Genomic DNA, 14,629 nt, shown 5'->3' on the forward strand with positions numbered 1-14,629 from the left:
ATCCCAAAACCTAAAAATCCCTAAAAATCTCCAAATGCTGCTGAGGACTCTCACACACAAGTGGCATCGAATGATGCCTTAAGAATACAAAAACATAAGTAGAGCTCTGCTGGATCAATGGAATATACTTAGGAAACTGCATCATACAAAGTCAGAACATTGGACAATCTAGCATACTATTGTCCAATGACAATGACTTTCAGGAAGGAGCCTTTTCCTAGTCCACCTGTAGATGTTGGGGACTGAACCCAGGACCTCCTGCAAGCAAAACAGATGCTAAACCACTCAATTATAGCCTTTCCTGATTAGTATCAGACCAGGGGACCACCTAATTGTGTTGGTTTTTAAATTTTGTTTGTTGTTTTGGTTAGAGGGGAAATACTTTAGATATATTAAAAAGGAGAATTCCTTGGGTGTCTAGATCAAGGTTTGGGGTAAGTACTCTTTGATGAGAGAGCACCAGCAGAGATTTAAAAGCACAAACATGCAGCAAAGTAAAGCAAGGAAATATAGGCTATGAGACTTTTAAAATATCCCCTTCTAAGTTGCCTCCAAAGCCCCCCATTTCCCTTAGCATAGAAAGAGACCACATGTTTGGTAAGTTAAAAAATGATTTACTTACCAACTTTTCAAAGGTCAGATTCATATGCTTTTCCATACAGCCGCAAGAAAAGACAGGCGGTATAACTTAGGCTGCTGAATGGTAAATGTTTCTAAATTATTTGTATAGAAACACAAAGATGGCTTGCTTAAGCCATGCAGTCTAAGCTTGGACCTCCTCACTAGTCAGATTTACAGAGTGGAAGAGAGAGAACAGAGTTTGGGAACCTTTCCTCCCAAGGTGAAGGGGTTTGACCCAGTTAAGCTGGGCAGGACAGCTAATCCTATGGTATTCTTATAATTATACAATAATAATAACTAGCGATGCATTGCAATGACCAATGCAGACCCCATGTATTGCTTTGCAGCTAGATCTACTGCTTTGCACATATGCGGCAAATGATTTGGTATGCTCCAGTATCTTCTTTCAGAGTGACTTAAGTTGTGTTTCCCATGAAATTCCATTGTATGTAGCAGAACTTGCATATCATTCTCTTGAAACTGAAGCAGCTGGAGTTTCATTCCTAAATGCTTAGGTTTGGGGACATACAGAACAACTCTGAGCTCATCAAGACTTCGTTCAGCTCCAAGGGCCTTCTGGCGGTTCCCTCCCTGCGAGAAGTAAGGTGACAGGGAACCAGGCAGAGGGTCTTCTCGGTGGTGGCACCCGCCATGTGGAACGCCCTCCCACCAGATGTCAAAGAAATAAACAACTATCTGACTTTTAGAAGACATCTGAAAGCAGCCCTGTTTAGGGAAGCTTTTAATGTTCAATGTTTTATCATGTTTTTAATATTCTGTTGGGAGCTGCCCAGAGTGGCTGGGGAAACACAGCCAGATGGGCAGGGCATAAATAAATAAATTATTATTATTATTATTATTATTATTATGAAACCCCAAACTATGGACTTCTCATTCAGAAACCGCTAGAAGAGACTGGAAACATCCTGTTATTTGATGTTGCCATTGACGTATTCTTTTTTCATGTGTGTGTTACAAAATTATTAAAATGTATCACACACTGATACACTGGCCATTTGCACTACACAAGGTACACAGAGCACTGCAATTTCCCACCCACCCCCTTGGGCGTCTGCAACTCTGTCTGCATTGCAAAACAAGTCTATACATTTCCAGCCACTTGCCATCCATCATGTCCTCGAGATAGAAATCAGCTCCAGTGATGTAAAATGACACTTGGCAATTATCAGTGGTCCAGGAGGTCCTTAGGCTGCTGAATAAGACCAAGATGAGGGTTATGTTTCCTCCATCATTTGGCCTGGGAATTCCCACCATACACAAACAAGTAAACTTGCATGAATCAGCCCATATTCTGCCCTCATGCATTTAAAGGGCATATGCACTATGGCTTACTTGCATTTCGAATCTGGCCCATCCCTAAGAAATGGAACATGAATCACTGGGCTTAGCATATTCCTGCTCAGAATGGAAAGAAGCAGAAATCCCAGCAAAGGAAGAATGGATACAAAAACTTATGGAATATGCAGAAATGACAAAATTCACCAGAAGAAAAAGAAATCAAGATAGCAAACTTTTTTAAATAAAAGAATGGAAATGGTTTATTGAATATTTACAGATGAACTGCAAACAGATAAAAGTGTTGGCAGGATTATTGTAATAACCTGCAGTTTCATAAGAGTTTATATTTAAAGTAGATAATTAAATGAGCAAATTAAATGAATTTGGATATGCAGAAGATATTAAAAAATAAATTTAAGGAACCGCAGAAAGAGCAGGGAGGAAGTCAAACTTTGAAATGTTAAAATAATTGTAAAATTTATGAAATGTATAAATTTGAAAAGTATAAATAAAAACTTTTTTAAAGGGAATGGGTACACAGCTGGCAAACCAGATGAAAAAGGTAAAAAGCACACACTCTGTGCCCCCAAGATCATATGTGCTTCCTCTTCCATGGAGGATTTAATGGTGGGAATTGGTAAAAGGATATATTAATCATATTTAATCCTACAGAGACCTGTGTGGGTGTGTTAATAACAAAGAAGAGTGGCAGCAAGCCTTTATTCCAAAGTGTGGGGCTTTAGCAGTCCCTCTGATGGGGAGAAAACCCCTAACAGAATTTCATTCTTATCCTTAGGCAGAATAGCGATGCATGGGAATATGCTGTTAAACCTTATTTATTCCGTTTAGCTGTATAAAGCAGCTGACCCCCCCTTTCTATCCCTCCTGCAATGAAGTAAGTTTAAAATACTTTACTTACGTATTTGATGTCACAGTCCTACATTATTCTATGCAGCAACGATAAGAAATGCAGGCATATGGGTAAAAAGAAAGCAGCAAGATAGCTTCAGACAGGTGTCTAGAGCTGGAAGCTATTGAGAGACACATGCTGCTTCCATAGCTACATCGTAAAGAAAGAAGAAGGGGAAAAGAAGATAAGATATACAGCATTTCCTTCCCCACTGGGGGTGAGGGGACATGACCTAACTGAACCTTCTCTAGCAATTAGAACTCTGTAGTCCTTAACCCCTTTCATATACTAGCAATCATGTAGTTGTGTCTGACTGCAAAATCTCCCAGTGATCTGGCCAAGTAGGGTCTGGAGCCCCCAGAAACAGCCCAGAACAGTAAAGGGGGAGCCAGGCCTTTGTGGGAGACTGGTGGGAATCTCTACCCCAAAAAGGGAGCTCGGCCACTGAAGCAGAGGCATAACAACCCCTAAGACTGGAAGTGATGGCAGCAATGCCCTATCTATCCCAGCATCCTGTTCTCACAGTGACCAACTCCAACTGGATGTCCATGGGAAACATTCAGGCAGGATCTGAGCAGAAGATCACTCTCCCCTCCAGTGGTTTCCAGCAACTGGTATTCAGAAGCATCACAAAAAAGTATGTGAAAGATGTACCTCAAGGCTGTCAGAGGAAGGGCAAGGGGTCGTTCAATGAATCCCATAAAACCTTGCTTTGTTTTCATTAATGTTTGCTTCTGCTACCAGACAGGCTGGATCTACCAATGTATTTAGAGAAGCCTTGTCAAAGTTAACCTGCAGAGATGGAAAGGATGGTAGCAGGACCAAGCAGGATTGAATTCCCCAAGAGCATCGGTAGGCAAACTAAGGCCCAGGGGCCGGATCCAGCCCAATCGCCTTCTAAATCCAGCCCACGAACGGTCCGGGAATCAGCATGTTTTTACATGAGTAGAATGTGTCCTTTTATTTAAAACGCGTCTCTGGGTTATTTGTGGGGCATGGGAATTCGTTCTTTTCTTTTCTTTCAAAATATAGTCCGGCCCCCCCACAAGGTCTGAGGGACACTGGACCGGCCCCCTGCTGAAAAAGTTTGCTGACCCCTGCTCAAGAGGATAAAAACTTTCTAAAAGAATGGGGAAAATTTACAAGTTATCTAGGAGACCACTGTAAGCTGATGGAAGCAAGAGCAGGATTTTGACACACTTGTGGTGTAAAAAATATTATGGACAATATGGTCCAATATAAAAACTGGACTACAGACTAATGTGCAGTTGTAGATGTTTTAAAACAAGACCCCATGGACAGGATGAGGGAAAGACGTGAGATTCAGGGAATCTCCACATATAGTATTACTTTATTGATGTGTGTTTATTTGTATTTTATATTTGTAAAATTAATAAAATGGTGTGTTTTGGTTTTTTTAAAAGAATTCCCCCATTCATGAGATGATGGGCAGTGGGCGCCAACTAGCTTTCTTCAGGTACATGGAAGATTTCCACACAGGGAGCTTTCTCATACACCCAGACCCAACAGCACTGGACTCCCCACAATGTGGTACAGTCCTTTCTGCAGGGATTGGCTGTTACTTGATGTAACATTTGAAGCCAACAGCTGGGATAGTTCCGTCGATAGCGCTTGAGACTCTTAATCTCAGGGTTGTGGATTCAAGCCCACATTGGGCAAAAGATTCCTGCATCACAGGGGGTTGGATTAATGACCCTGGTATTCCCTTCCAACTCTACAATTCTATGAATCTATGAACAGTCATGGCACCCTCTCTTCTGTGGGCGGGGGAAACTTCCTGGGATTGCTTTGGGAACTCGTGTGATTTAGAGGCAAAGTTAAAATGTGTCAGTTAAATTTCAAGTTAGTACAATAAGTACAGAAAGAATAAAGTAAGCATTGTCTGGTCTCCCAGCAGAATACAAAGGAATGTTAATCCTATGCAAAAGTGGAGGAGGAAAGAGATAAAATTGCAAGTCAATAGGAAACAGGATTGTCCAGTTCGGATTGTATCCCTTAACCGACACAAATGAAGAACTTTGGCAGCTGAGTCAATCATAACCAACATGTTCTATCCCTAATATAATATATTCATGTCGACTCCCAGAAGGAGAAAATGTTGTAACGCTACTACTGCCACCAGTAGAGGAAGTTTAATGATTAAACAGTGTCTGGCTTAATCCAGGCTTTCTACTGATGTGAGGGTGAGACTGAGCAGCTAAGCTTTCCAGGGACTGAGGGAACTAGCCGAGATCCTCATCTCAAACTCGTGTTTAATGAAGTGAGGTGTTTTGTTTATAACTCTGTTAAGATCAATGCCGTTGTAAAAGTCTTGGGTGAGTGGGAGCATTTGGGAGAGGCTGCGTAATAGAGAAAAAACAAAACACCCAGGCTCTGCCATACTCCCAAAGTGGTGGCAGTTTGTGAATGAGGAAGACATCCAGTGACATCACACCCAGCTGAAATGAAGGAAGGTTACCATCTGCACCATACATTTAAAGCAGTAGCATACCACTTTAAGCAGTCATAGCGTCTCACAGAGAATGCTGGGAAAGGTAGCTTGTTCAAAGGTGCCAAGAGTTGCAATCCTCCAGAGTGGTTTAACAATCAATCCCTCTTCCCAGGGAACTCTGGGAAATATAGGCCATTTCCTTCAAGGGTACAGTACTTGGAACTGTAGCTCTCTGAAGGGTAATCCACAGTTCCCAGGGTTCCTTAGGAGAAGCTATGTGTTTTCAGTGCATGGTATGGAATGCGTGTGACCTCGAAAAACAGGGCGCCTCTGAGCAGATGCTTAGACTTGCAATTTGTTTTCAGAATTCAGTATCAGAATTGAACTAAGCTTCACACAAAATTCCACTCATGGTTATCTTTCTTCCATTCAGCAGCCTACTTTAGGTGCAAAAAGTCAGCTTGTTGTTGCTACTGTTAAACAACTGGGAGCCAGAAATCCTTGCCCAGGAAAAGCTAACATGCTGCCCTACAGATGTTGTGTGGACTATAACTCCCATCAGCCACAGCCAGCATGGTGAATGATCAGGGATGATGGGAGTTCTAGTCCACAACAGCTCAAAGGCGCCACATTGCCTACCACTGTCCTTGCCAATCTGTTTCAAATTAGCCAGGGATCCCAGCTGGCCCAACTAGTTGGCCCAACCAAAAGATCTAATGACTCCTTTTCGGTCCCTTCATATTCTGTGGATTCCACAGAATATGAAGGGACTGAAAAGGATTCATTAGTCAGTCAGTGCTGTAAAAAAGAGGTGCCATGAATTAGTGCATATAAAGCATGTTTGCATGTATCTGAGAAAGGGTGGTAGTACCGGTAATTCTTTCCTTTAAACTTGAGAAACAGAACACAGTTTCTCCCCAATCCTGTGACTGCTTTTCTCCTCCAGCCTATACTGCTTGAAGTGAGTTAGGCTTCACCTTCTCTCTGTTTGGCACCTATCCAAATCAGGCAAAACAACACACATCCTGATACACCCATTAACCTCCATCCCCACATAGTTGTATACAGGGAAGAACCAGGCACAAGAACCAAGACAGGTAAGATGAGAAGGAATGGAGAGGATGGGCTGCTCAGGGGCGATGGGCACAGAACAGGGAAAGCGCTCCAAACATTACAAAGAGGGATGGGAGAGGAATTTGCTTTCCTTTGCAATTTAAGGTGAAACTACCCAATTCACGGTGGGACGCGGGTGGCGCTGTGGGTTAAACCACAGAGCCTAGGGCTTGCTGATCAGAAGGTCGGTGGTTCGAATCCCCATGACGGGGTGAGCTCCCGTTGCTTGGTCCCTGCTTCTGCCAACCTAGCAGTTCGAAAGCACGAAGTGCAAGTAGCACGGTGTTTCCGTGCGCTGCTCTGGTTCACCAGAAGCAGCTTAGTCATGCTGGTCAGAAGCTGTACACTGGCTCCCTCAGCCAATAAAGCGAGATGAGAACCACAACCCCAGAGTCATCTGTGATTGGACCTAATGGTCAGGGGTCCCTTTACCTTTACCTAATTCACACCTCTCGAACCAATAAAAGTAAAGGTAAAGGGACCCCTGACCATTAGGTCCAGTCATGACCGACTCTGGGGTTGCAGCGCTCATCTCACTTTATTGGCCGAGGGAGCCAGCGTTTGTCCGCAGACAGCTTCCGGGTCGTGGCCAGCATGACTATGCCACTTCTGGTGAACCAGAGCAATGCACGGAAACGCCGTTTACCTTCCAGCCGGAGTGGTACCTATCTATCTACTTGCACTTTGACATGCTTTTGAACTGCTAGGTTGGCAGGAGCAGGGACCAAGCAATAGGAGCTCACCCCGTTGTGGGGATTCGAACCGCCGACCTTCTGATCAGCAAGCCCTAGGCTCAGTGGTTTATCCCACAGCGCCACCAGCGTCCCTCCTCGAACCAATACATGAACGTAAAATACATTTATCCTTTGTAAGGTCCACTTTTCAGAATTCTGCAGTGCAATTCTCCAACCAAGCTGCATATATTAGAGGGAGGTGTGCATACAAATGCATATATTAGTAAAAAAAACAAAAACCATGCACATTCTGCTTGCCCAAATGAGTATGTTAGCCTGCAAAAACATATCATTAGGAGAAATTAGTGCTAGAACGTTGACAAAATTTTCATCAGCATTTCTTAATAATTGCAAACTGCTATGGAAATGTAGATAACTTCAGTTTAAGATTTGGAAAAAAAATTGAGAAACTTAAATGGACAGTTTCTCTGATAATGGAGTTGTTCAGCCCATGTGGAGAATAGCTGCACCACCTAAGATTTATTTTCAGGCTTGCTAACGGTGGCCAGTTTTTCTCTGCGCTTTTCTTCTCTATTCTCCCAAGGGACCAGGGTATTCCTTTTGGCACTGGCAAAAGAAGCAAAGACTTGCAGACATTTAGATTTGACATTTCCTTTCCCCCATAGCCTTTGGTGCAAGTGGAAATCTTGTTTTGCTGACCCCAGCCTAATCAAATTCAGTATTCATTTCCATGTACTTTTACCTGAAGGGAAGCCCCTTGAACTCAGTGAGCCTGACAGTGCAATCCTATTCATGTCAAAGCAAAACCCATTGATTTACTCTCTGGTAAGAGATTCAGAGTTCTGTGGAACTGAGAAGCTTACTCATTTGTTGATGACTTATTGAAGTTTTTCTTTGCACATGTATTGCACTGTTGTGGATTTCCACCCCACCCAGCCCCTTACCCATTACATATGGCAATGTTAAGTTACCCAGGCTGTAGTACAGGAATAGGAAACCTGTGGCCTTTCAGATGTTGTTGGACTTCAACTCCCAGCATCCTTGGCCAGTGTGAACAATAGCCAGGTAATGATGGGAGCTGGAGTTCAGCAACTTCTGAAAAAACACCCTTGTCTTTCCTCTTAGTGCTTAAACTGGTGAAACCATCATTCTCTCCCCACATGGATTTCTAAGAGCTGTGGCCCTGTGTGAGTTGCACACAGATTTATAAGAGAATTCTCAGCATCCCCACCAAGCTACAGTTCACAGGGTTTATTTACTTATTTTGAGAGCCATGCCTGCTAAGCTGATACAAAACCAATATAAATTAGTCATGCAGATGTTCCTGAATTCTCCATTAGAGTGTAATCAATACAGACAAATTTAAAGCCCAAGGCCACCCCCAAAGAATCTTGGGAACTGTAGTTTACCCAACACAGAGTTATAGTCTACAGTTTCCAGGGAACTACAGTTCCCAGGATTCTTTGGGGAGAGTCACGTGCTTTAAATGTATGGCATGGATGTGTCGATTGCACATTTAACCAATTCACACATTTGGCTGCTGTTGAAGCAGAGATCTGGATCCCACTCCAAACTCCTAGCTTATCCATTTTCCAATTTGCGTGAAACTTACTTAATAAGTGGGTGTTGGAAGATTTCTGCTTTTGGCTGCTATTGTTTTAGCTCTCTCCAGGTGGGTTGTTAGTCTTTTGCAGCAATAGACAACAAAGACCTGTGGCACCTTAAAGGATGAACCAATTTATTATCGCATAAGCTTTCGTGGACTCAAGGCCACTTTGTAAGATGTGCAAAGTGATATCTTAGTTGGCAGGTGTATAAAGGAGAAAACTGGGAGCTGGACGACAATGAGATACAACCCCACCTCAACAAATCAGTTGTAACTAGAGCACAAATCTATGTTGAAAAGGCACACCCTTCAGTGCAGTAGATTGGTGATCACTTACTCAGCATTGCTAAGATGATTGTATCGACACCTGTATTGCGGCAGGAACCAATACAAATAACCATTGATAACAACAGATATCCTGGCATTGGTCAACTAATTAGGCTCACAAAGACAATCAAGAACACATCTTTCTTTAACAGTTAGCTGATTTCTGATTTTAACATTTTTATATGGTTCTATCGTATGATTTTATGCATAATCGTTGTAAACCACTCTGCTATTTTTTTTTATGAACCGTGGGATACAATTTTTAAATACAAATAACAATGCAAAGTTAGTATACGTAGGGTGGTTTTTAAAAACCTTTACCTCAATGAATTGTAATTCTGTTTATAGGTAGGTAGCTATGTTGGTCTGCCATAGTCAAAACAAAATAAAAAAAATCCTTCCAGTAGCACCTTAGAGGCCAACTAAGTTTGTTATTGGCACGAGCTTTCGTGTACTGGAAGGAATTTTTGTAATTCTGTTGTTTCACATTGAAACAGTATTCGCACTGAACACAGGTACATGCTGGTTCTACACATGTACAAGTGTTTGTGAGAAAAAGTGTACATTTATTGATTTGCACAGCTTGTGTACAAAGGTACTCAGACCATATACTTTGTGAATATTACATGTGAATAACTGCGCATGTGTACAGCTCAGGGTCTGTGTACGCAGGCAGAGGGATTGCAACCCACTGAATATGAACACCACTATTGTATTCTTGCTTTGTGATCCTTTTATTTCTGAATGGCAACCTTGAGGTCAGTTACAGAGTGTCCTGGGAGTTTGAAAGATTCTCCCACTGGTTCATGAATAGTGCAGTCTCATTACATGAATGTAACATTTTTTCCTTTGTTTCAGCTTGTTAGCTGTTTTCACATTTTGGCTGGGGGGATGGGGGGGAATGTCGAGATTTGGGCCCGCTTATTCTTCTGCATAGAGACTGGCACATCTGTCCTATGTAGAATACTGATGGGCATTGCTGATAGATGACGGCACAAGGGAGAGAGAAAAATCAGCATCCCAAAACCCCTTTGCCAGGGAAGTTTTTAATGTTTGACATTTTATCGTGCTTTAATATTCCGTTGGGAGCTGCCCAGATGATGATGATGATGATGATGATGATTACAGTTGCCTCTGGGATTGTTTAAGCAGAAGAACTTGTGGAGGCCCAGTGTGGTGTCCTGAACAGAGTACAGTGGTACCTCGGGTTAAGAACTTAATTCGTTCCGGAGGTCCGTACGTAACCTGAAACTGTTCTTAACCTGAAGCACCACTTTAGCTAATGGGGCCTCCTGCTGCTGCCGCGTCGCTGGAGCACGATTTCTGTTCTCAACCTGAAGCAAAGTTCTTAACCTGAAGCACTATTTCTGGGTTATCGGAGTATGTAACCTGAAGCATATGTAACCTGAAGCGTATGTAACCTGAGGTACCACTGTATTCACTTGAACTGAGAAGGAAGCGTGTTTGGCCATGAAAGGTCATTGCATAACCTTTGGACAGAAACTATCACCTCAGCCCAACATTCCTCATAGGATTCCCATTTAGACATAATGGTAAAGCCAGTGAATGGTACAGTCAGTGAGGGGTCTGAATGAGGAGAGTTTTGATGGCCACAGATAGAGGCCTAGAGGGCCACATTTGGTCCTCAGGCTTGAGGTTCTTCACTGTTGTCCATAGAGGTTCTTACTTGGCTCAGGCTCCATCCACATTCAACACTGAAAGCCCATGACTTCCCCCAAAGAATAATAACTGAATTTTTAAAGGGGGCTGGGAAATGGTAAGCAAACCACAGTTCCCAGGATTCTCAGGGGGCAGCCATGACTGTTGAAGTGCTATAAATGTGCTTTAAATGTAGTGTGGATGTGATCTCATCCTCTTAACTTGGTTTTATTTAGTTAGTTGGTTGCATTTATATCTGAGGGAGCATCTCCACCCCCATCGTTCAGCCCAGACACTGAGGTCCAGCTCCAAGGGCCTTCTGGCGAGAAGTGAGTTTGCAGGGAACCAGGCAGAGGGGCTTCTTGGTAGTAGTGCCCGCCCTGTGGAATGCCCTCCCATCAGATGTCAAGGAAATAAACAACTATCTGACTTTTAGAAGACATCTGAAGGCAGCCCTGTTTAGGGAAGTTTTTAATGTTTGATGTTTTATCGTGTTTTTAATACTCTGTTGGGAGCCTCCCAGAGTGCCTGGGGAAACCCTACCACATGAGCAGGGTATAAATAATAAATTAATTATTATTATTATTATTATTATTATTATCATCATCATCATCATCAGTGCTTTTTTCTGGGGGTACGCAGGGGTACACAAACCCCTAAACATTTTGTGAATCTAACTTTGTCCTCATTGAGGGACAGTATTTCAATATGAGTAGGAAAAGGAGAGTACCCCTAAACATTTTTTAAGAAGAAAAAAAGCACTGATTATGATGATGATGATATCCCACTTTTTTCTCCCAGGAGCTCACAAGGTGGGGTACATGGTTTCCCCCTTCCTCACTGAATCCACACAACAACCCTGTTAAGTAAGTTAAGCTGAGAGGCAATGTGAGCTTCCTGGCAAAGTTAGGCTTTGAATCCTGGTCTCTCAGGTCTGGTCCTAGTTCAACATCTCTTCCCTAGGCAGGGTCCTTTTTCAAGCTGCCCTTGCCCTCCAATATGCACACTTAGCTGCAGTGATGCCTGTAGGGCAGGAGTCTAGCCCCCACTTCAGCAGAAGGAGCAGAAGGACCCTCAAAAGTCAGTTGGGTGGGCTTACCATGGTCTCCCATCCAAAGAGCACTATCCCATAAGAACACCAAGTCCACAGTTCTACCTAACCTAACCATACCAATTGTTCGACCAAATAAGCTCAAGGATGGTCACTGGCTCAGAATGCTTCCGTAAATCAGGTGTGAGGGTAGCTCAGTCTGGAAAGCATGAGGCTCTTAATTTCAAGGTTGTTGGTTCTAGCCCCACGTTAGGCAAAAAGAGTCCTACATTGCAGGGGGTTGGACTAGATGCCCCACGTGGCCCCTTCCAGCTCTACAATTCTGTGAACCTTTGGCTCTCCAGATGTTGCTGAACTACATCTCCCATCAGCCCCAGCAAGCATGGCCAATGCCCAAGGGATGATGGGAGTTGCAGTTCAGCAACATCTGAGGGAAAGAACTAAAGGTTCCTCACACCTGCAGGAAAGGCTTTGCTCTCTGCATTTCACTATATCAAGACTCCTTTGTGCAAAACTGCATTAAAGTTACGTTTTTGCTGCTAAAAATAGTTTATTTCTGTATCAGAATGCCGAAGCACACTGCCCACCCCTTCGCCTAAGTAAGGAGGAAACTAGTCTTGTCTAAAGCTAGGACTGGCCCAGAATTCTTTTTGGCCTGAAGCAGAACAGAAAACAGAAAACCTCTCCCCAAGTCACGGTATACAGTATTTTGGCACCTGAGAAAAATCCCTGCCTCAAAATAGAATAAAAAATAGATACTTGATCATTGTTGCCCTTTCACAGGATCTAAGATCAGCTGCCTGAAACAGCCACGGCACTTTGTCCAATGGTAGGGCTGGCTGTATATGACCAGAACACTGAAATTAAACTGATCTGGGACTGAAAGCATTCCTCTGTGATAACTTGCCTCACCAGTGCAGGATCATGATTCCTGATTAACCCCTTTCCTTTGGGTGCTTGCCAACACCCAGTGTGCAGTGGTTGGGGTCCCAAGGTCTACATATAGATGGTGCCCCATGGATGGGGTCCAATGGGAGAAATAAAGAACCACTGGGTTCCTCTGGATCACCTGTTTACTCAGCAGCTATCCTGATTCCCTTGCGCAAAGCTTACACAGAGGCTAGTTTATACCTGGTGTTTCTTGAGCATTGATTTTGATTTGTTTGCAGGAATTTTATACATACAACAATGAGCATTCATCCTGATTTTCTTGCAGGGGTTTTATGCAGCTTTCTGCTAAACCATCCGTGCACCCCTCACTTTCGAACACCGTCAACTCTCCCGCCACTTTCCTAACTGCAAACAGTCTGTTTCTTTTCTTTAAAAAGTGCCTTTGTTGCACCAGAGTGACAGAATGCTTTGATCCTCATCAGTCACCCAAACCTAAATTTCCTGGTATGCAGTAAGAACCCCTCCTTCAAAAATCCTGACAATCTGGAAAGGCCCCCGTAACGTTAATGGCCAAATGCCAACATTACTTACACGGGTATCTGAAGTAGAAGTCATTCTCGGCGTCGCTCGTGATGTTCTTCTCCTGCTTCGCCTTCTCCCAGCCAGCTATATCGGATTCTGCGTTGAAGCGCACGAAGACGCCAAAAAGGATGATCATGGCAAGCTCCCAGAGGAGGCAAACCAGCGGCAGGCGCCAGCGCATGTCGGTGTTCCTTGCCATCATAGTCCTCACAATCAGTTTGTCATTTGCCTGCTTGTTTGGTGAAGGGGGAAGAGGAGCTGTGTGTGAGCTGGGAAGTGCCAAGTTACAGTCCCAACTGCTGGGGGAAGTTCATTCATTTTATGTCATCTGGGGAGAAGTGGGTGTGACCGTGCGGCTGTCAGTCATCACTTCAGACACTCAAGGACTCTGGCAACCGGTCCCATTTCAGAGCTCGCTTAATAGATCAGGGCACCCTCTCATATAACCAGCCACAAACAAAGGGGCGAGGCACATGTGTCAGGCCGCCTTAAGAAACTGAGTGCATTCTGTGTGCTCAGCATCACAGATGAATAGATTCAGCATCACGGCTGGATGGATTCCATGATTAGCATCACAGCACCCTAAGGTGGGAGCAGCTAGAGGTTGATAAGCCAGGGTTATCTGTGGGGTACACACAGTGGCTGAGTTTGTGCTGGTATGGGGAAGCAGCCGCAGTGCCATCACAGCTAAGAAGATGACCACTGTATGTATCTCATCTACATTTGCACTCTGCTTAGGAACCGTACCTGTTGCACTGCGTTCTCATGTGGACTCGCTGTTTCAGTTTGCGAGTTGGATCAAGACCGTGAGTGTAGGAGGAGTGACAATACTTACCTCCCCAGGTGAGCGATGGGGAAGGGACTTAGCAGGTGAGAGAGTCGGGAGGGAAGGCTGACGTTCAAGGGATGTAAGTTAACTGTGGTGAATCTATGCGGACTGGTTTTTTGAAACGGAGATTCCCCCCCCCCTTTGGCCTTATATACTGCTGTTTTATTTCTGCGCTAAGCTTGATCCTCGCACCTGTTTAGTTTCAAGCTGTTAAAACAGTCTATTGATTAGTACAAAGTTGCTTGCACAGGTTGATTTTTTAATGATATATTTAAAGACTGACATTATGGGTTATTTGTAATCGTTCCTAACATGGTTTCTGAATTGTGGTTGTCGTTTGTGCGGTGTAGCGTGAGCTGCTTCGGGCACACGTGTGTGTGTTTGTGTGCGTGTGTATTGACAGCATACATTTAAAGCGCTACGACGCCACTTTAAATGTATGGTGTGAAATAACCAAGGCCAGAGCAGGGAATCATTTAGAGAAGCAGTGGGCAGCCTCCCCTGTGAATCTGTGTTTGGGGCCTTCATTGATTTCATTCTTTCATCTCCTGCACTACACTAAGAGCTATTTACTTATTACATCTCTGACCTTTC

General features: G+C 43.6%; 1 protein-coding gene across 1 annotated transcript in view; it reads right to left on the bottom strand.

Annotated features, from left to right (window-relative positions):
• The window catches only part of RHCG (Rh family C glycoprotein), a 41,813-nt gene extending 28,309 nt beyond the window's left edge, over nucleotides 1-13,504 (bottom strand). The window contains exon 1 of the mRNA XM_081888652.1: nucleotides 13,216-13,504. Within this exon, the coding sequence (XP_081744778.1) occupies nucleotides 13,216-13,408 (193 nt within the window). The 5' untranslated portion in view covers nucleotides 13,409-13,504. The remainder of the gene's footprint in view (nucleotides 1-13,215) is intronic.
• Nucleotides 13,505-14,629: the final 1,125 nt, after the last annotated feature.

Source organism: Podarcis melisellensis (genome assembly GCF_964234715.1).
Source record: "Podarcis melisellensis genome assembly, chromosome: 14".
NCBI lineage: Eukaryota > Metazoa > Chordata > Lepidosauria > Squamata > Lacertidae > Podarcis > Podarcis melisellensis.